General features: G+C 40.5%; 1 protein-coding gene across 2 annotated transcripts in view; it reads right to left on the bottom strand.

The window, feature by feature from the left end:
- Window positions 1-22,774, bottom strand: part of EDIL3 (EGF like repeats and discoidin domains 3) — a 237,376-nt gene that overhangs the window by 34,374 nt on the left and 180,228 nt on the right. For both annotated transcript variants that reach the window (XM_039566793.1, XM_039566792.1), the window contains 3 exons: window positions 18,564-18,719; window positions 17,342-17,486; window positions 11,664-11,848 (listed from right to left, as the gene is read on the bottom strand). In XM_039566793.1, coding sequence (XP_039422727.1) covers window positions 11,664-11,848; window positions 17,342-17,486; window positions 18,564-18,719 — 486 coding nt within the window. The remainder of the gene's footprint in view (window positions 1-11,663; window positions 11,849-17,341; window positions 17,487-18,563; window positions 18,720-22,774) is intronic.

Below are 22,774 nucleotides of genomic sequence, written 5' to 3'. Positions count from 1 at the left end.
CCTAAATAGCTCCTACAACAATGTGGTCCCAAAGCTGGTGTGATAAACTAACTGATACAAGGAGCAGAACTGCCTGCCTTTTTGTGCTAATCCCTGCTACGTGGCAATTAAAATCAAGCGCAGTTCAGTGAAGAGATCTGTGTTTTAACATCAATGCCCTTTCAGAGCCATGGCATCGAGTTTCCTTTTATGCTCTTCCCTTTAATCTGTGAAATAATGCAACGACACAACACAAAGTGACAGATGATCAAATTGTCCAGAAAGCTCCTTGCAGAGTCCCTATTTCAGTTTTAAAGACCACATTGCCTAAATGGCATAAAGTGCCATGCTAAAATGAGATTTACAGGTCTCTGGAAAACTGGGGAGCAGATTAAATTTGAATAATTAATTTTAATGTTTTCATTTATTTTCTTCTGCATTAAAGTTTAACTTGCTTATATCTTTTATATGCAAGAAATAAATCTAATTCCCAGAATTCAATTCTCATTTCAGCCAAAATGAAACGGAAAGGCTCGTGCAGTGTGGGAGGACTGCAATGTAAATTGATTTGCCACAATTTCCTCCTTCTGAGTGACATACCATAATAGATGACAGATTTTTTTTTTTTAATCACAGAGCTAGATGCTACTGAACATGACAGCACTTATTTACAATTGCTCCTTTTACCCCAGAATGCCATTATTCCACTTGAAATTTAACTTTTCAGAGGGTCAGAAAATTGCAACACTGTGGTCCTTCACCACCCATCCTCTCTTGCTCTAATAGAAGGTGTCATTATTGTTTCATTAGAACTAAAACCAGATAACTTTTTATGACATTTTTTCCAGTGGAGTGCTATGCAGACAGAAAATTGAAAAAAATCATAGTGGAAAAAAGGTGCATCTGCAGAGATAAAACGTGACTCAGACATACAAAATTCTCAGAAGACCCTTCCTATGTTCTCTTGTATTTTGTCTATGATGTATATTTTAAGTGGAAAATTACACTAAAATTACAAAAAAGAACATCATGTTGCTCATATTTACAGGGTCGTATTCCCTTGGCAACACAAAATTACATACAGTAGGATGGGGAATAAAGAAAATAATGGGAATAATGTTAAGACTCTCTAATAACAAACCCCAAATACCTCTTAAATTCTCATAAAACAGAGATTTAATTTTTACTATCAAAAGACTTTCTAGGACTCTGAATTGTTGCTGTGAACCTTGGAAAACAAGACTTCTGAGCTCCTCTCAAATAAAAAACAACCCTTCTGGTGTGCTGTGGAAAGCAGAGCAAATGCTACAGTGGCCCTGCAATTTATGTGTACATGTGCATATGTTTGTGGGCAAGTGAAAAGAATAAAAGGTTTGGTGGCAGATGCTGAGAAAAATGGTTAAGAAGTAATAACTAAAGGTGTTTTAAGGCAGTTCTGAGGTTTGTTTTGAGTCAAGTGGTCCTCCCAGTGCGGGGAGATCTGCACAGAAGGCACAGCCAGGCTTGCCCAAGGAGCAGAATGAATCTGTCAATTGGTTTTCAGTCACTGCACAACTCTGTCCTGACAGACAGGCTCCCATCAGCTCCTTTGGGTCTGGCTCGCCTTCTCCTGATGTGTGACCCAACATGTGAACTCCTGCTGAGGTGCAGAATTCCTCACCCGTGGCTGAGGTTCACCCCACTCACTGTGCAAGCATGAGGATGCAACTCATGCACAGAAAAAATTGTGGTGTTTTGAGAGATCCTGCTGGGGTAGAGGAGGAACCTCAGCAAGAGGCTCTGAAAACAACAAGGCTTTCTTCACTGAATCATGGAATGGTTTGGGCTGGAAAGGGCCTTGAAGATCCTCTAGTTCCACCAGTACCACCCCTGCCATGGGCAGGGACACCTCCCACTGTCCCAGGCTGCTCCCAGCCCCAATGTCCAGCCTGGCCTTGGACACTCCAGGGATCCAGGGGCAGCCCCAGCTGCTCTGGGCACCCTGTGCCAGGGCCTGCCCACCCTGCCAGGGAACAATTCCTGCCCAATCTCCCATCCAGCCCTGCCCCCTGGCACTGGGAAGCCATTCCCTGTGTCCTGTCCCTCCAGCCCTTGGCAATTGTCTCTCTCCAGGTTTCCTGCAGCTCCTTCAGGCCCTGCAAGGCCCCAGTGAGGTCACCCCAGAGCTTCTCCTCTGCAGGCTGAACAAGCCCAGCTCTGGCAGCCTTTCCTCCCAGCAGAGCTGCTCCATCCCTCTGCTCATCCTGGTGCCTGCCCTGGCCTGGCTGCAGCAGCTCCAGCTCCTTCCTGAGCTGGGCCCAGGGCTGGGGCAGCTCTGCAGGTGGGGGCTCAGCTGAGGGGGCAGAGGGGCAGAATCCCCCCTGCCCTGCTGCCCACGCTGGGGCCCAGCCCAATCTGTGATGGACCCAGGCTTCTACTGGAGCCTTCATGGAGGCACCCATGGTTTGCACATCCAGCTGATCAGTGAGGTTTATATTCTCAGCATCATCACTTAAGGCAGCTAGTGAGCCAAATAAACACCCTCAAAAAACCTCTTCTTTTTATTCTTTTGATCCATTAAACTGCATCAGCTAAAGTTGTCTGCCACCTCTCTCTCAAAAAAAGAAGAAAAAAGACAATCTTAGCTTCTCCTCCAACTTGCTGTTGAGGCTTCTAAAAGTTGAGGATGGTCAGGATTCTGTAGCAAAGCCCAAAATTGAACCCACAGTGTTTTTCTATGTTGTGCTACAGCAGCAGTGTTTGAGGTAGTGCAGCCAAAGCATAATCAAGACAAACCGAAGAACATCTCAAAGTCAAAAAAAATAAATTCAGATAAAGGAATGTGCAGGGAGGGTCTGTTCCAATATTTATAAATACCATGTCAAGCCTTTGGATTTCTGATGCTGCCAAAGGGAGGTCATTAACCATCTGCAGTGAGGTCTTTAAGTGATATTCTGATAGTTTTCTTCTTAATAATTCTTAGCTGAAAACAGTGTTGGTGTGTTGTAACTCTCATTACCTCCTAGCACAGATGACCAATTAAGATGGGTCTAAATATTTCTACTTTTGTCATTGGAAAAATACAGATCTGTGTTTTCTTTAAGGAGGTGTTTCCACTAGCTATATATAGAATTAATTTCTAATTGTGAAAATACTTTTCTGCTTAATTATACAACAAAGAAAGGATGGCTTGAAATAGGATTAATATATCTTGTCGTTAATTAAACATGAAGCTTCTAAGGAGATCACTCCAGCAACAAAAGCAATTAAGGCTTGGTTATGTATAGTACATAATTAAGCAGGAAGTTCTTGTAATCCCAAGGACTAACTTTCCAAGCTTGTACTGCTTTAAAATAACCTATTTCCTGGCTTATTTCACAGAAAACTATCAAATGTAAGTATAAGCACTGTCAGCTCAGGTATCTTCTCAGCACTGTCCTAATGTCATAAATGAATTACAACATTAAAAATCATGTCTCCATTCTGAAAAAAAAAAGTCTCTATTGATATCTTTATGCCTGTTGAGTAAATGAGTAGATAGAGACACGGCCCCAAAAAAACCAGTGAGGACATTCTGATGAAAGCCTGTTATGATACTTTATATTACAAGTCTCAAGGTGCTCTTGAACAAGACCCAGATAATTGGGGAAATGTTTAGTTGCAGTATTTCCTTGTCTGCAGTGATCTCCCATTTAAAGTCTCTTCTGTGCTAAGATTTTTCTTTAATGTCATGTTTTCTGACAGGGAAACTGCTCATGCTTTACTTGAGGAGCAAGCGGGATGAATGTTATTAAGCAGAGTGCAAAGAGGGTCTTGCACAGCACATTGCTGTAGAGACACACCTGACTTAACATGGAAATCAAAAAACAAAATAAAAGCCAAATATTCTGCTGGGATCAACACTTGACTCATGAGGAGGGTGTTACTAGGGAAAAATACATGATGAAACCAATGACTAGGTTAAGATTCAGAAACTGCTGGAGAAATGCTTTGATCTGCCTTCTGTGATGCTTTAATATGCTGAGATATGACTATTTCATTTTCTGCTTACTGCTAGGTAAATGCCAGCCTGGTTTCAAGCACATTTCCCCCTCCTCTGAAGAAAGATGCAAGATCGTTTGCTGCCTTCGAATTTAGATTAATTTGAAGTTCCTTTTCCACCACTCCTTCTTTATGTTTGTGTCTCAATTTCATTATTTACTTAGCTAAAAAGAGACAATCTCTGTTCCTCGTTTGACAAGATATGAATCAATCTGTTTCTGTGTTCTTTATGCAGGAAATGGAATACAAAAAATGAATAGCAGATTTTGAACAGAAATGTTCTGAAGTCAACTAGAATCTCACAATAAATCTTCACTGTGCTTTCAAAGTTGCATGAAAAGAATGCAAAATTGAGTCTTATTCAGAGAAGAATAGGTTTTCTTGACCCCCGTATATTTTACTCATGAGATCCTGACAGATACATGAAGAAAATATTAAGTATCTTGCTTAGTCAAGAAATAATATTTGGGAAAATATGTGCAGGGCTAATAAAAATATCACATCCCACTTAATAAAGCACCAAGTTCTTGGAAAACTGAACTAGGCTCAGTTCCACTCCATTCTTTCATCATGTTCTGCCTTTTGTCTCATCTGTATTTGCTTCAGGTATTTTTTGCTACTTAAAGATAGTTGACCTTGACAAGGTTGCTTCACTTCTCTCCATCACCTGTGTTTTGTCATCCTTTTTTCTTGTCAAGACTCAAAATATTGTAGGGCAACAACTGTGACCAGCTCTGCTTGAGTAAAAAGCTAATTCAGGGGTAGCTACAAAAACAACGTACGCTTTTATTAGGAAAAAGTGGATACTTTGGAACACTGCCATGAAAGACAAGGGCACAAATAAGAAACGCATTTGGACCCTAAATTTCTGTATTCCTACCTAGACAACTGTGTAGCTATTTTCTTTTTTTTAAGGGAGGGCAAGGAAAATATGCCTCTGCTTCACAGATAGAGAGAGAACATTACCTCAAGCCAGCGGAAATGATAGCTTGGTAAAACAGGCAGGAATTTAAAACAATGAAAAACGAACAACTTTCCATTAAAATTTCATGTATTGCATTTTCAGAAGGTGCTGCTATTCAAGTAACACCAACATTTCCACTGTAAACACACAGCAACAAAAAACTGCTTCAGACTCAGATCCTCTGTACATCAAAATTCACAACAACCGGGCGGTTTTTGCTTACACTCCCAGATTTTTTGAAGCAAGATCAAAACCTGTTATTGTAGTAGGAAATGGGTCGTTACTCAATTTAACTTTCGTCTGCAGGGGAGTGATACTCACAGAAAAACTGCAAGTCAGTGAGGGAGCAGGCAGTACTCTCTTGCAGTGCTTTAGAGCTATACAGGATTCCACTGCTTAGGGAAATTTCCCAAGTCATTTTTATTAGTGATAATGAATTTGTTGTGTGTCAAAGACAGGCTCTGGAGCACTGGCTTAACCCCTTAGTTTTTACTGAAGGCTTAACGGAGAGAGTGGGGAATATAATTCAGGGAACATAGTAGGACTTTGTGAAACACAATATTTTTCTCCTATAAAATCTTACCCATAGCTAATTTACAGATTAGACAGGGGTTTTGTTCCTGTTCATGGTTTAATGGTTTAGGAGTTACAGTGGTGGTGCTGGATTGATGGTTGGTCTTGTTGATCTTAAAAGTCGCTTCCAACCTTGATGATTCTATGATTCTATGATGAAGGCGACATCACACAGATTTTTATCACAGAATATAATCATGCTGTGTCTGTCTGATACCTATTTTCTGGACAACTGGCAAAAGAGCTCCGGTACTCTGTCTGTCCTTCTAATAATCTCCCTGTATTTTGCCAGAGTAAAATCAATGATTCTGCAGAGGCTTCAGACTTTCCTACCCAAATGATAGAATACAGCTTAAATAAAGCATCTAAAAGGCAAAATAAACCAAGATTTTATGCTGCCTTATTTAATTTCTAGGCTTAAATTCAATTACTACTATAAACATTTCCATAAAATGAATTGCAGAAGAAAGCTTTGCAAAGTCAAAAGCAATTTAGGAAGGGCAATGCTGAAATGCGCAATTTAGTAACATTATTAATGTGAATAATGCATTTAATTTGAAATTCTTTAGGGAAAAAACTGAGTTAGTGTGACCCCTGGAATGGACATCAAATACTGCTGGAAGATAACTCTGAGTAGGAAAACAAGGCATAGCTCCTAATACCATTTCTGTAAGATATGTGTTTGTTAGCACTGTTAAAAACAGATGGGCAACATACGTAGACAAAAAAAAAAAGAATAAACAAAAAAGTAAAAAAGGCTTTTGTTCATCTTGCCATCTTGAGTTACACACTGTCCTAAAAGCAAATAGTGACCATCTAGTTGCAATACTAAGTCTACAGTTTATGGGCAATTGAAGAAGTGAATAAAGTGACCTGTTTAACATTCTAGCCTAGGCAATGCAAAGTCAGTAAATTCAACAGTGTGCAGTTTAGAAGTGGGCATCAGTCTTTATCTGCTTTTGTCTTTGACTAAATCACTCAGAGCTCTTTGTCCATTACTACCTTATCCTACCACTGGCTGCTTGTTTGCAGGAAAATTTATCTACAGCAAGTGTCTGGCTAAGTGTGGGAAAGATCTATGTTAATAACTTACTCCCAACCTGCCTTGAGATGCTGCTGCATCCTGTCAGCTACCAGGCTGCGTGAACAGAATATCACACTGTGAAGCTGCTCATGGAGGTAGGCACCAGAACTAGGAGGTGACAAACCTCAGAGTCCAAATTAAGTCCTTCAAGTAGAAGTGACAGCTGCCAGAAAAGAAAGAGATGATTTTGCGTTGGAAAGATAAAATGGTAGATACTGACTGTAAATACGATTTTGTATCCTGGTAAAAAGCTCAAAAAAAAGGACAATCTCCACACAACTTTTGTTTTGCTGCCTGAAACCTGAGAACTTTAGAATTGTGAGAAATTCTAGTAAAAAAAAACCAGCACCATTTTTTCATCTGGAGAACTAGACATCACTGCAGTTGCTGTTCCTGTAAAGAGCATAGATTCCTTTCGTGGCCTGGTGGTGACAGCCATGGTTTATTGCACCTGAGAAATACAGGTGTCCTCTGTTTATAAAGTGATGTATCTCAGTTCACAGCTCCTACACAACACCCTGTCTTTCCAAGACCAGCCGCAACGCATGGCTTAGCAATCCAACCCTTCCAGAAGTCATGCAATTTCCTCATTATGTCAATTACCAGATTGGTCCTAAACGAACATTTCATCCTGTTCCAATTTTGCATCTTCCAGGCCCTTATTTAATTAAGATGTTGTTAAGCATTTTCTGCTTGTCTCTTGTTGTTTTTTTTTTTCCCCCCACAGTGTGGGTGTTAAAACAATTAAACTGGAGGCTGGACATAAACCTCTTATTTGGCTACTTAACCAGCACTGGTATTAATATATGCTTTGCTAATGACACAAATTGTCAAAAGACAATTAAACAATCCACACAATTTCCTCCTTATGAGTTGTTGAACAGCTCTCCAGATGAGTTGTTGAATCACTAAGGTATAGTGATTTCCTATCTTGAAAGATTCTGCAGAATTCATTGCAAAAAAACAGAATAATGCATCAAAAAAAGGGGAAAAAGAGTCAGGTGCAATAACAGACAAGACAAGAAGCAACCACCACGTGAGAGAGTAAAAAACCTTCCTCATTTTTTAGTGGCAGATGAATGCCGTCATTGAAACCAGCTCAGCTAGCCAAGAGATGAAAAATAGTGTTCTCTTCCCATATTAAAAAAAGGGAAGGAGTCGCCTCATGTAACTTTCCTCATTTAAAAATTCCTCTTATAATTCAAGCTAATTGTCCATATTTCTCTGTGGCTGGCACAGTAAGGACACATTTCCACTTCTGCAAACTACTCTCTAAAAAAGAGTAGAATCTGGGTTTGGCTTAGCTTTCACACCACTCTTTAATTTGATCACTTGGAAGATTAAACACTGCAAATAAATGCTAGAAAATGAACATAAGTAGATCTTATGATGGCATGATAGAGATGAGTTTTGTATGTGTGTACAAAAAGAGGATAATCATTTGGAATGCAATTTTGCCTTTGTTTTCAAACAAGAGTCATTTTGACGTGAAAAAGATGGTTGTGCATTAAACTGAAAGAATAATTTGACTGCAGAGCTGAGACAAACGTGTTCTAATGGCGTTGATAAAAAAATCTTAGTAATATTGTCTAATACTGGAGATAAGTTTGGCAGGAATATACCCAACCCAAACCCTACCCAAATCTATTACACCACTGGCAATCATCGGATTTTTAAAACATGCAGGTATAACTGTCGCTCTGCCAGTTTCCCAGCAATCTGTTTATCACCAGCTGCTTTTTCTCTAATAGTGCTTAGCTGATTCCACAATCAGCAGGAGAAACATTGTAATATGACATTGCTCTTGCCTTCAAAAAGCCCAACACATCATCAGTTTTAAGAAAAAATGCTGACAATACCTCGGTATGATTGCAAAGTTAGGACTAGGACAACACACAAAACAATTTGTGCAAAGGGGATGGCTGAGCAGGGAGGAGAAAGCTCCAGGTGTTTGGAGACACCAAATAAAGTGACATGCCAGAATTTAATTAACAGTAAGTAAAGAAAAGGGAATTTAAGCTGCTGCCCTCATTTCACAATTTATAACAGCAGAAAATTAGTAGTAGAGGGGGCATGTATTTTGAGGAAAATGTTAATTCTTTTGAATGCTAGCCTCAGCTAGGAAAATGAGATATGGAGTGGTGAAAATCAATTTACAAGAGCATTCTCCAAGCATCTGAAACATCAATTGCACTTCTTTTCAGTAATCTTTACAGCCTCAGTGCCTCACTTGGGGCATAAGGCAGGAAGTTGTCTACCACATCCTTTAATGCCAAATAAGTGAAGAAATGGGAAGTGGGGTGACCAAATGGAAAAGCAATCCTGGATTGTGTCCAGAAAGAGCCTAAGCACTCCAAAAACTTGCAGCATCCTCTTTAAGGGAATGACAAGAGTATCTTCGAGGAGTCATGTGGGAAATTCAGCCCCAAGTTAATGACTGAGCTAGAAAAGTCCAGTTTTGGCCATCTCATTTATTTAAGTTTCCCTCCATGTAAAAAAAAAAAAAACCCAAAACATTTCTTGATCACTGATGGTGGTGGTTGGTGTAAATAAATGTTATTTGTGGAACCCAGAGCTTCTAGAGTCTAAATCACAGCAGATTTTCAACAACTGCAGCATGAATAGGGTGAATATACTTTTTCTACCTGAAAATGCACAGCCTGTGCCCAGAGACACAAAATACTTCATATTCCTAAATTACGGGTGCAGCAATCCAAAACTCTTTAAAACAAAGAGCTTAATTGTTAGCAGCTGCATTTCAGAATGCACAGAAGATTCAGGGTTATCCTTTTTGAGAGAAAACCGAGGAGAACCATCCCAGCTCCTGACAGAGAAGAATTTATCTCTAGGGTTCATCCAAAAGTGCAAGTAGCATTTGATGCATGATGCAAACATCAGCTCTCAGCAAGCATTATCACAGCAAGTGCTCTGAGACGGATTTCAGCACACCAGCTCTTAAACTGTTGATAGTAACGGTGTTTAGGCAAGAACATCCCGAAACAACATTCGGTCAGATCAGATCTGTTCAAGTCATCCACACACCCCAACAATAACCCTAAAGGGCAGATAGCAGGTTTCCCCCCAGTTTTGCAGGCTTCCTCATGAAAATTAGAAAACATAAGAAAGGCATGTGGAGAACATTCAAAAGGCACGGACAGTAAACATGTTATGTATGATATTGGTAAGCCAGCTATTTTAGCAAAATCCAGGAATCTGAGCTAAATGTCTGACTTTAAGCCCATTTCAGGGTACCACGGAGTCACTCTGGGCCTAATGCTTTGTGGAATGGCTGAGGGAGTAGGGCATCCAGACACATTTGCTTTCACATCCTTTTCCTTACAAATGTGTTTTGACTACACTCTGTGAGAGCAGCAGCGATGATAAATTTTTCAGTCAATGTGTTATAAGGCTTCAATATAACACTCTGTGTTTTAAGGAATAAAAAAACCCCACAAAAACCCACAGAGAACTACCAGCAGAGAACAAAAATGAATGGATGAATTTGAATGATACACATGTCTCTGTTACAGAATCATTACCTATACCTGAAGCATGTGAGAGCATCTCAACTCGTGGCCTGAATTCAGAATAACCAGCCTGTAGCAGAAGCTAATGACCACTTTAAGCACTGAAAAAACAAGTTGATTTAATGCCTTTTGGTTTTTGGTTTTGGTGGTTTGTTTTTTTTTTCCCCAAACATGAAATGTTAGGATTGTTTTTTGAGAACGTATCATTATGTGAATGATTTTCAGGAAAAGGTACACTTTCAATTTTGTTTTGACCAGACAATAAAAGTTATTCCTTATAGGTCAAGGACTTGCAGAGACTGTGCAAGTGGTCAGATTAAATTTGCAGGTTCAGGTAAATTCTAATGTAGAAAACTCACCACAGCATGAAAAATTTGAGAATATAAGGATTAACTATGCAGCCCCTTGCCATTTGTGGTTAATTAAAAATCCACTGTCATCCACAGGAGCAAGAACACGCAACAGGAAATTTCTGTGGAGTCTCTGCACACCCTTGGTTTCACTGATGGGGCTAAAATATGACGCAACTACCTCTATTTCCTGTGGAGAAACATTTTCATCTGCTTCTCCACCATAAAACACAGCAATAAAATGTTCATCCTCTCCAGAAGTTACTAACTGCTGTTCCAACAAGCTCCTCTAAAAAAAAATTCCAGGATCTTCAGCTACTCCAAAGTTAAATAGATAGGTCAATTTCTCCTTCTTTTTACTGGAAGTGTGTAAACTTGGCAGAAAAACCAGTAATCGTATTCCTAACTTGCATAGCAACTGTAGGCAAAAAGGCTAATATGTCATAATATATATGTAGAGGGATTGCAGGGGGTTAGTAGCCACGTCTAGCGCTGTCGAGGTTTCCCACTGAGAGCTGCACTGCAAAGTGGCAGCTGACTGAAAACACTGCTATTTCCAGCAGTTCAAAATATGTAAATGTGTCAGTGGCCAGTCAAACAGGCTTCCACGCTGGTGATTTGTTACAATCTCTCACATTAGTGACTTGTATAAATCACCCCTGGGCTGAAAACAACCTCTGTGCACAGGTTCATAATGAATTCAGGTGCTGAATCAGTCCTGCCGGCTCCAGAGTCCTGTCAGAAGGTAATTTTGGGCAGCCTCAATTAGACAAAGATAATTTCTACGCGTGGGATTTGCTAAGGTGCACAGAGCTGAAAGTAAATATGCTTTTCCAGGGAGCCTTGGAAGGATAGGAGGGAGGAAAATAAACTCATCTCTCTCACCAGATGAGGAGAATTCAGTGAAAGAGATCTGCAACTACCTTTTTTTTCATTAAGAAGGGAAAACCGGGGCTAGTGGAGGCATCCTCGAGCAGAGTTTTCTGCAACTGTGATAACAAAGACATGAAGATCTGTTGGGCTTTCAGAGCTTCATCATTTACCTGCGTCAGAGTTAGGATGGTTACACTCAGAAGATTATGAGTACAAAACCAAACCAGAGAACCGTCTCCATGCCTGAAACACAAAGAAGGCAAACACCTGGGAAAATGCACGTGAAACTTTACCTGCAACCACTGTGACTGGTCATTGTGGCCAGAGGTCCAAGCATTAACTTTGCCTTGCTTGTCCAGCCGGGCTTTCCGGGGCTCCCAAGCGAACATGTCCATGTTGAGCGTACGGAAAACGCTGGAGGCAGTGATCTGGAAGTCCTGAATGTGTCCTGATTTCATCCCCAGGGGCTCAGAGCAACCTGGAACAGCAGGGCAAGATCAGTGGCACTCCCTGCTTATCTCTGCTAGGGGTTTAGGTTTTCTGTAATGGCAAAGAAAACCTGCGATACTTGAAGAAAAAGATTTAATCAAGACTACTGATGAAAGAACTTGAAAACAAATAAATGAAAAATAGTCAATTCAAGGCACTTTGTCTCAACAATTGCTTGAGTGAGTCAAAATCAAGATAGAGAATTCAACATGTTTTATCCTGGCATAAATTTATGAAGCAAAACAAAATGAAAAGATGACTTTTGTCTGTGCTTATCTTATTTTTATTTTCTTGTCCTGCACGAAAATATTTTTCCCCCTGTTCACTATGATTTTCCTCATGCATTTGTGCCACCTCACATCAACCATGTGTTTCCTTTCTGAAGAAACATTAATTTTTCTAGAAGCCACTGCTGAAGTAAAATGTTAAAACGCACTGAGCTCTTTTGGGTAAAAATCCAGAAAGCCCAAAACCCCACTGAAGGAGGGGGACACTGCAGGAAAACAATTGTGAAGGAGGGAGAATAGTAGGAGGATATCACTTAGGACAAATCAATAGTTAATGGCTTATTTGTTTGTGGACATCCCACACCATTGAGTTATTTTGACTGTAGCAAAGATAGATCTTGGGCTTCTCCCTTCTCTGTTCTGCATGAAAAAGGATAAATATAAAAATTGATAAGTGAGTCTGTTTTCCTCTGCCTTGCTGTTGTATGCTGGGAATGTGGAAGGTACATTTGGATGCAAAAGGGGGAAGAAACAAGCTGAGACAGGAGAGACACCCTTCAGCAGCAGCACTGAAACAGGACTGGAAACCAAAGAAGGCAGATGAGCTGCATGGTTTTAAGATTTAACCAAAAAAAAAAAAAATCAGAAGAAGAAAGGCAAACGGCTGAGAGAGAGAAGGCAGCTAAGAGGACAGGAAAGGTGGATGTTGGCTGGTGCAGGGGAGTGATGCTTGAAAGTTGAGGTAAAGTGAAAGACGGAAAAGATGGAGATGGGAACATAAAAAAAGAAGCTGTTTTCTCATTTCCTTCCTGTCCCAGCAGTCAAAAACCTGCATATGTGCAGTTATTCTAAAGTTTTCACTTCACAAATTCAAGGAACTGACCCAATAGCTGGCTTGACTCTGCTAAATCACCAATAATATTTTAACACACCCATAATTAATTGAGCATGCCCAGGATGCAACATGGCTTGGCAAGGATTGCACCATCCCTGCAAGTGCACAGAACCTTTGCTTCCTGTCTCCTTGACGCAGGTTTTCCAGCTGACACCGAGCTGGTTCCTATCAGGGAAACATCTGACGAGTCACAGGCTGTGCTCTGCTGAGCACAGGGGCAGCTCGTGGTGGAGCCGTGCCTGCTGAGACCACGACCCTGCTCAGCTGGTGGCTCCTGGCAGAGGTGGCCACTTCAATCACCTTCAAAGTTTTCAACTTCTTTTTCACTTTATTTGAGCCAGTTATCAAAGCTGGTTCTCTCTGAATTAAAAGTCTATTTCCCTCACAGTGTGTTCACCCACGTTTAAAGACCCGATTCTTTATTTTTTTAAATTTTTTTTTTAGTTTCTTTGGCATTACAAGCAAAGACCTTTTTGTCAGATTCTGTGTTCTATTCCTCTCATAGGATTAATGCACAGAATTAACTGGAATTATTAAAGGTTCAATCAGGAAGGTAAGACCACAGGGCCTTTGTGGGGGGCTAGCAGCAGGAGTAAACATGCATTACCAAACACACATAATAATGCTAACAACATGATCTTTAAAGCAGTATCTCCTGTATTTAAAATTTGAATATTGACATGCTTCATGTTAAATTAAAAAACCCAAACTAATGAAAAACCAAGAGAAAATAGAGTTAACTTCTGAAAAAACCCAGTCTTTCAGATCTGATTCTCAGTGCACAAATGGAAATTGCACAGCCTTGTCTGTAGAATGGACTCATTCAAAAACACAACAAAACAGTTTTCCTGGGAGTGGGAGGGAGCAATTGATAGTAGAAGTAAGAGAGACTAATCTGCTGCTTTGGAGAAGGACTTTGCTAATTATTATATTCTGAAGCATCACTCAGGGATCACAAGGACTATCAGCAAGAATGTTTCATCCGAGGAATCTGAAGGAGGCTCCTGACACAAAACCATGGGTTGTCAGAGCTGTGATTCAGTGCTGGCCCAATCCATCAAAACCAGTTCTATCATTTTTGAGTATAATTATTGATTTATGAAACAACAGCTGTGCCTGCCCCTGTGCCTGTGCATGCGTGCATGAATTAATGGTATTTTACACTCACCTGCCTTTGCCACTGCCCCAAAGGGGGTGGGAAGACAGTTGCTGCAGGTAGCAGGAGAGAGCGAGGAGAGCAATGAGAATCTGAAGAGGCAAACATGATGCACATGGGTGGCAGGACGATGTCTTGGTGCTGTGTCACAGAGAGCAGCCACAGGAGATGGTGACTGTTTGGATGACTGAGCCATAACCCACAGCACAAAGGCAGGGTCATCAAACCAGCACAGAACTCTGTGTCTGCCTATCCCTCATGGGTGTGTGTTTATAATAATGCTTATGTCTCCTTGAAACATCTCTGCACGGCACTGTAGCTTTAAATCTCCTTTTCAGTGTCCCTGTGAAAGGGTTTGATTTCCACTTTCATTTTTACAACCTGTTAAAGTCAGAGATAGCTGATGCAGACATGGCTACACCCAGTGGAGCATCTTAGGCTGGAATGTTTGAGATGCTTCCAACATCTCTATCTGTGATAAATTATACCTGATACTTCTGTATCTTTAAATCTGACTAGGTATAAGTTTGCAGGACTTTAGTCTACCTCAGTGAAACAGGACTAGGGTAAAAATGGGAAAGAGTGGGGATTAGCACCTGAAAAATGGAACTTTACAAAGGTTATTCTCTGTTGACTCTCCAGAGGGCAGAATCTTTCACTTTTCAGTCTGCACCCTACACCATGCCCCTCATCTACCTCTTCTTTCGACAAAGCTCAAACTCTCAAAGAAAATATTCAAAATCCAATGTAGCAAAGGCAAACCCATGGATCTGCAGGTGAAGGTCTGCATGAACGTTGTCTTGGACAAAGATTTGTGTAGTATTGGCAAAAGCAGCATATGCCAATTATTTGAGGGAAAAGGTGATTTTGTTTTTATTCATACTGAGATTTTTTTTGTTTCTAAAAACCGAGAGATTTTAAATTTCTCCTCATATTCATGAATCATAGAATGGTTTGGGTTCAGAGTGATCACCTGGTTTCAAATCTAATTCCACCCCCATTGCCATGGGCAAGGAGGGACACCTTTCACTAAACCTTGATGCTTGAAGTCCCATCCAACCTGGCCTATAAATAACAAATATAGGATTCCTTTCCAGATTACATAGTTCTCAGGACAAACGAGGAAACGGGAAACTGTCTTTAACTGCAGGTGTGCTAAAGTCCCCCTGTGTGTCAGTTTTGTGTGAAAGGTGCCTGTAGGGGCTGTTAGCATAAAGAAATAGGTACCAGGGAACGACAATTCCACACTCTGAGTGAGTCTCACAGGGATGTTCGCATTCTGGGGGCCAGCATCCCTCTGCAGGAACTGAGATACCCCAAACACCAAGAGCTGGCTGGGCTGGTGCACAGGCACCAGAAAACATGACTGTCAGCAGGATATGGCAGGGGCTGCCTGCAAGGAGGTAGATGCTGGAGCACATGAGTGAGCTCCATGAGTAAGTGACACTATTGTGTGAACACTGATCTGTTAAAAACAACAGCTTGATGTTGCTATTAATAACAGCTTAATGAATAAAGGCATTCTAATAAAGAGTAGCTGTGAGCTGTTTCTCCCCTCACATCAATATTGTGTGAGGGGAAGGGAGTTGAGGGTACAAAGGTGTGCAAAACACGGATAAGGCAGGAACACAGGGCCATGGAAATTAATGCCTAATTTATTGATGGTTGACTCCACTGACGCTGATCGTGGTTTTCAATAAGACCTGACTGTGGGTCCTGGTAAGTAAAGCTATTTATGAGACTAAAGCAGATTGCATTGAACATTGTGCTGAAGTTTGTCCTAAGAAAGGGTTAACTTCTATGATGATCTGATCCTGCAAGTCTCCCTCTGTTCATCACTCATTCTCTTTCTCTAGCACCAGGGCTTGTTAGAGAAGCTAGACCTCTCAAAGTGCTTTTCCACCCAAGACAGACCACCTGGAATTAAGAGCGAATTAGTCTGTGTAATTATACCTTTCTTTTGGTAAGGTTGAAATTGTTCTGCTGAGCCTCGGCCGTCCACAGTTTTAAGAAATGATGACCTTGACACTGTTAGGAGGCCACTGAAATGAATTCACTTCACTAGCTTTCACAGTTCTTTGAGCAAAACAATTCCTAGTCATTCTGGCAAGGACTTGCTCTAAATTGTGGTTCCAGAAGTGGAAGACTTAAAAAAAAAAAAAAAAAAAAAAAAATCTAATAGACCAAAGCGGCTAGACAGGAATTTCTATTTACTCTTAAACCTATCTATATTGGAAAAGGGCTACACCTAGATTAATGCATTAACTTTTCATTTCTGAATCTGGTTTTGATGTCACTCGAGGACTGAGAATTATTTAACTCCAGCTGTTTGGATGTATCACTCGTGAACTGGATGGCTATTGTTTGTAGAGTGAACAGGCAGCTACATAAAAATCACTCTTAAATGAATCAGTGGAGTGCTCCTGCCAGTGAAAGGTTTATCTCTTGAAAAAGGATAAAAAATTTACATGCTTTACTGAATTTGTAAGGGCGCACAGTTCTTGTAGAAGGTGGCTAGAGGTCAGGCTTTACATTTCAGAGCCATAATACAAATCTGAGGAGGGTTTATATTGGCTCCACTTGTTCATTTACTTTTTGCTACAAGACACTTTCCCTGCATCTGCTAAACCCAGAAAACAAATCCAAACTGAAATCTCGATTAAAGCAACCCAACCAAATTGCATCTTACTGGAGTGGTCCTCGGTAGCGGGGAAAGCAGCCTCGTCCCTCTGAGAATGCCACACAGCACAGGAGTGGTGTCACTCCACAGCCAGGAGGAATTACCCAAATCAGGTGTGACAATTGCCATGGGTCCACAGCAGTGCACAGCCAGCTCTGGGGCTCTGACCATTTTCAGATCTTGGGTTAGACTCCCTGCCTTGTAGTCGGCTCAGGGCAGTATATTACTAGTCCACACAGCCATCAAAACTTTTCAAGGCTGACCGCTTGGAGATTATCACACAGAGGAAAAGTTAACAAGTGTTATTATGTTGATACCACGCTACGTTCCTACTATTCCTGTCCCACTGCGAGTGACCATGGCCACTTAGCTTGGCCAAGTGTTGCTCATTTTATAACTGAGATAAAAAGATGTGAGTGACTGGATAAACTCTGGCTGGCCAACCGCATCTCACGGGGGAACAAAACGCGTGCGGTCGGGAGCCACTGGGCAGGGTGGGGGGCTGGAGGCTGTGGAAATCCCACCTGTGAGCTCGCAGCCCAGCAGCTCCATCCTGAGGGTGCAGTGCCTCCTGCACACCTGGGGGTACAGCCTCACGTACTGGGCCTTGATGGGCGGTGTGAAGGAGTTGGCGTACGGGGTGTTGTTGTCCACGTTCCCACGGAACACCTGCAGGGAAGCAAGGTTTGCACAAAAAAATGTGTCAGGAGGATGGCTGGAGTTCCGTGTCTCCAAAGTATCTGCATTGTTCTGACTGTCCACGTGAGGTTTACCACAAATAGCATCTGTTTTAGCACTTCCAGTGCCCAATACAAGTTTTCCAACAGGATGTCCTGCCTTTGTGCCACATCGTGGCAAGTTTTCCACCTGTGCCGAACTGAGGTCTCTGTCTGGTCACTCTCAGAAACTGAAGCTCCTAATGCAACTAAATTATGTCTTCTTTTCTTGATTAATGTGTAAAATAGCCCCAGTTCAATTTAGCCTGCAATTATTGGCGCTGACTGATGTTTATTTTTTTCCCCTCTGCCTCAAGAACCTGATCCAGCTCCCACTGAAGTGCACTGTAACCCTCCCATCGATCACAGGGGGGAAGTATTAAACCCATCAGCATTCTTCTATTCACTCGTCACTCTAACTATCCTTGTACTGTGTTTCCCCCCTCATTATGCACCTCCTCACACAGCATTTTAATTCCCTAATACAGAAACTACATCTAATGCAACACAGTGCCTTAGTTCTGTGCAAACTTACACAGTAAAGGGAATTTTTTGCCGCTCTGTGTGCACAGCTCCATCAAAAATAAGTGGTAACTATAAACTGTAAACACACACACCCCTCTGGATGATACTGTTTGTGCAGCACAGAGATTAACACTGATGAATGGGCTCTGTGTTTCCAAGGGTTAACGCTAACCTGCCAATGTAATAAAACTAAATTGAAAACACAGTAATGAGTAATTACTGGTAAACTAATTAATATGAAAATCAGTTAAGTGTAATAAACAGGATTATTCTATCTTGGGGAAATAACATTTATGCAACCATCAATTAAAGTATAAGGAATTCTTACCAGAGAGAAAATGCAAATTTGGTTTGATTTTTTTTTCAGAGAAAAATAGTAAAAGTGAAATCTATGTCATACTGCCAGGCAATGAGGCTTAAATAGCAGGGACATCTCATACTTCTGAAGGCAGCTAAACCTCAAGATGTATTCAGACATTCAGACATTAAGGTAACTTAATCTTACCATGTCTTCCTTTGTGCCTTTTACTTTGTACATTGTCCACGACTTCCCATCATTACTGTATGCAATTTTATAAGATTTTACATATTCTGGACTTCCAATCCTCTTGGCACCTTGAGTTATAACTCCAGTGACTCGCATCTTCTTCTGCAGGTTTATCTGAAATAACGGCACACTGTTAATCTGAGGGGCACAATCCTTGATTCCTTCGATTGCCTCTTTTTTTCTTAAGTGAGACGAAAAAACATAGCTGTAGCATTTAAATGACTGCTTTTACATTTGAATTAATTCTTTTGATCTTTCATGAATTTTATGTGCACGTGCATATAATGAATGAAAAACATTGAACCAAAAGACTGGACTATGCTTATTTCCTGTATGTATGCACACATATATACATGTATTTTGGATATTCAGAATATTACTGGGATATTGCTTAATTTTGGCATACAGGGTCACTCCTGCATATTTCCTGCCTGAAAGGAAAAAGTAACCCGGTGATAATTTACCAAAGGCTATATCTTCAGTTCTGTTAGAAACCAATTTGCAATACCATACAAAAGATCCTAAGTTAGCTTCAAGTAAAACTTCTAAGTGGAACTAAAACTACATGGAAGTTCTGAGAGCAAAGAAATAAGACTTTTTCTTGACTCTCACTGAACATTCATATATCTAGAGATCAAGGCTGAAATGCTAATCCTAAAGCAGTCAATAGCAAAATATCAATCAGCGGATATGAACATTCCCCGTGTGCTTGTCTGAGCTGAACACAACACCTTGAAGTACAAAATGAAGGTGTTCAGAGTGAACAAATTCAGCACTACTCCAGCAGCCTTAATTCTGCCTCCTTTATTCACCTGTGGCATGGGGAAGCCAACAGTGTTCTCTGAAATCTCAGAGTGTGATATTCAAACCCAACAGTGCTGGCACTGTCAGCCTCGTCCCTGGGACGAAGTCAATCACGACTCAGTCTGTGGCAGCTGCACTCCCACCCTCTCAGCTGAAATCTGTGACTTTTGCACCAAATGAAGCTCAGCAAAGAGCTGTCACACTGTGAGAGCTGCATGGAGGTGCAGGCAGATGTACAGTGCAAAGAAATAGTAGAGAGCAAACAACTGGGACAGGGTAAATAATACATTACACTGCATTAGCACTTGTCTCCTCCAAGTGAGGCTTATCTCTGCTCCCCAGTTGCTGGAGCTGACCCAGTGTAGTCCCCACTGTTTGCAACAGCAGCCCCAGCACAGGTATGGGAGGACTCAGAGGCAGATCTGCTGTCCAAATACCTTAATTGCTTTATTCTTTACGGTGTGGCCTGGAGACTTTCTCCCCCTTGGTAATAAAATCTAACCTCTGTGAAGGATGTAAGGTGATCAGACTTCAGTGTTTCAAGATATCTCTGTGTGCACAATAGGAAACCTCTGGTTTCTTTCTCCAAAATATAGAATTTTTTTTTTTTTTTTAATGAGCTATTTCTCTGCTACTTTTCTGGAATAGTTGGCTTTTGGTGTAGTTTTACCATAGCTCTCCCTATAAGACATTAAAAAACACTCACACACCTTCAGATTAACAATGTGTATTTTTAAGGTTTAGACCCATTGGGAGAGGAGAAGCCTCCTGTAAAAACACCAGATTTTTACAGGATCTTTTCCACAAATACCAGGAAAGCTCAGGAACATTTGCAATTCCAGTGGGGAGAGTGGACTCACAACAGGAATTCAGACAGGTATAAATGATAAGAGATTCATGCCTTTTTGCAGCCTTGGAAAATTTTCCCCAATTCCTGGTCCCCCAGAGGGGAAAACAAACCTAAATAAATATGTTATATTTGTAACAGGACAGTTCCAGAAACTGCTATTACTCCCATAACTACATTAAAAATGTAGTTAACATGGAAGAGTATCCAGTTAAAGATTTCTGTAAGTCTCTTATGAGTATTTCATTCTCTATGTGGAATTTCAGAATATTAATTAACAGGCAAGTAAACCAATTTTCCATGTATTTACAAAATTGCTAATAATGAGGAGAATACCCTCTGCAAAACCAAATTAGAAAGCACAGTGAAATAGAAACAGACATTGATTATTTGCTGACTGGTAGCATCTTCACATTTCACTACATGGGAAAAGGAACGTATAATGCAGCACCAAATAAATTCTGTTTGATCCAGCGATGCATATAAGTAATGTTTTTTCAGCTTAATTACAAATTTTTTCTTTTTCCAGGTAATAATCTTGTGGAGGGTTTTTTTTGGATGAGAATTTATGGGGATTTTTCTTCCCTGTTTTCTTGCAAAGAATAATTTTTGATGAAACCATGGCTTTAATGACTGGATGTCCTCTTCATCTTTGCAGAATCTTTCCTTTTAGAGCACTTGTTGATCAGTATCCATCCTCTGAGTCACAAGCTGAGTTTTTTTTAAAGCAGCATTGAACTTGATACAACACAAGAAATAAAACCAGGCTGCCTTGTTTTCCAAGGTCTACATATCCTGTCAAGGTTTGCAAAAAAACCCAGTGAAGTGGGAAAAAAAATGCTTTCATATGCCCATGGTTTGCTTATATAGAAATCCCCCCTGGGCTAATGTCATGCCTTTCAGTAAATATGGATACACCAGGAATTAATTTTCCCATTGTATATTTGGGTTCCTTTATGTGTTTTCAACTTTTCACGTTAGATCTTAGCAAAAATTGAAAAGATTACAACTTTAGCAATGGCTATAACAAAGGAGGTGCTGAAATTATTCCTATTTAATATACTTCAGTAGGAAGCTGTGGAGAAATGTGAAATACATCTTTTAGCACTGAAAGCTTTTTCAAACGTTTTTCTGTGGCAATTGTGAGGAAAAACAGCTCAGGAAGCTCTGCTTCATGGATTCAGACCCAGGACAGAAAGTTACGCATTTTAATTATATGGGTGATCGTGTTTTGAAGGAAAGAGATGAAAGTCACCAGCATAAGAGCAAAAGAATAAATATCTTATTTAAAAAGGTAACGGATTCATTTATTAAGGATCCCTTATCACTATCTAGACGAACTGGAAAAAATCAAGGATGAAAGAAGATCAATAGCCTTTTGAGGGATTTACCCCAGTAATTTAAGTAATAAGGCAAGGTAAGGGCCTTGTAAGAAGATACTGGCATAGACATTTGAGAAATCTATTTACAGAAAGAGAAGGAGAGAAAGAGAGAAAGAGAGAAGGAGAGAAAGAGAGAAAGAGAGAAAGTGTGAAAGAAAGAAAGAAAGAGAGAAGAAAGAAAGAAAGAAAGAAAGAAAGAAAGAAAGAAAGAAAGAAGAAAGAAAGAAAGAAAGAAAGAAAGAAAGAGAAAGAAAGAAAAGAAAGAGAAAAAAAGAAAGAAAGAAAAGAAAGAAAGCAAGAAAGAAAGAAAGAAAGAAAGAGAAAGAAAAAGAAAGAAAGAGAAAGTTGATCAGGTTTACTATTTTACCATTTATCATTTAAATTTATTTTAAGAGGTTTGGATTCAGACTTGACCTCTGCTCAAGCACCTGCATTCACAGGGGTCTCCTGCATCCAGGAACTTCTGTGGGACTTTCCTCACCCATCATATGCCAGGGATTTGGCTGCAATCCGAGGACACCCAGTGACCTAAAACCTTATGACATGAAGAACTTTATGAAACTTGGAAAAGGTTCTGCTTGACGCCTGCAGGTTATGGAATCTGCTCAGATGGGCTTTGCATGTCAATGAGAAGGATTTCTGGGGCTAGAATGAGTAGTGAACACTGAGTTGCTCATGTAAAACCGAGTGTAAAATAAAGTCAGTAGTTGAATATCAATGTATTTAAATCTGGCTCTACAAGAACTGGATAATGTCACACACAGGGTGGATGGTGCAAAGTCAGTGTGCTGGTGTTGAGGAAAGCACAAAGAGAGCACAGGAATGGAATCAGCTCAGTTTCTATGACTGGGACAAGAAACACCACCTCAGGTTCTGTGTTGGGTACACAGTTGCATGTTGAATTAATCCAAATAGCCAAAATAAATCAAATAAAATCACTTGAGGCAGATACCCTCTAAAGCAGCGTATGCCCAAGAGCTGGAGAATAAAATCAACTCCTTTAGTTTCAGAAGTCCCTGAAAGTTCTTCTAATCTTGTTCCTTTCTGCCACCACAGTCCTCCCACCTCCATGATTGCACAGACCACTTTGATGATCACAGCAGGTTACAGAGTCATGGCCTTTCTCCACAGGTGGG

Source organism: Corvus cornix, chromosome Z, assembly GCF_000738735.6.
Source record: "Corvus cornix cornix isolate S_Up_H32 chromosome Z, ASM73873v5, whole genome shotgun sequence".
NCBI lineage: Eukaryota > Metazoa > Chordata > Aves > Passeriformes > Corvidae > Corvus > Corvus cornix.
The sequence above is the reverse complement of the archived record's forward strand: the minus strand, read 5'-3'. Positions and strand labels throughout refer to the sequence as shown.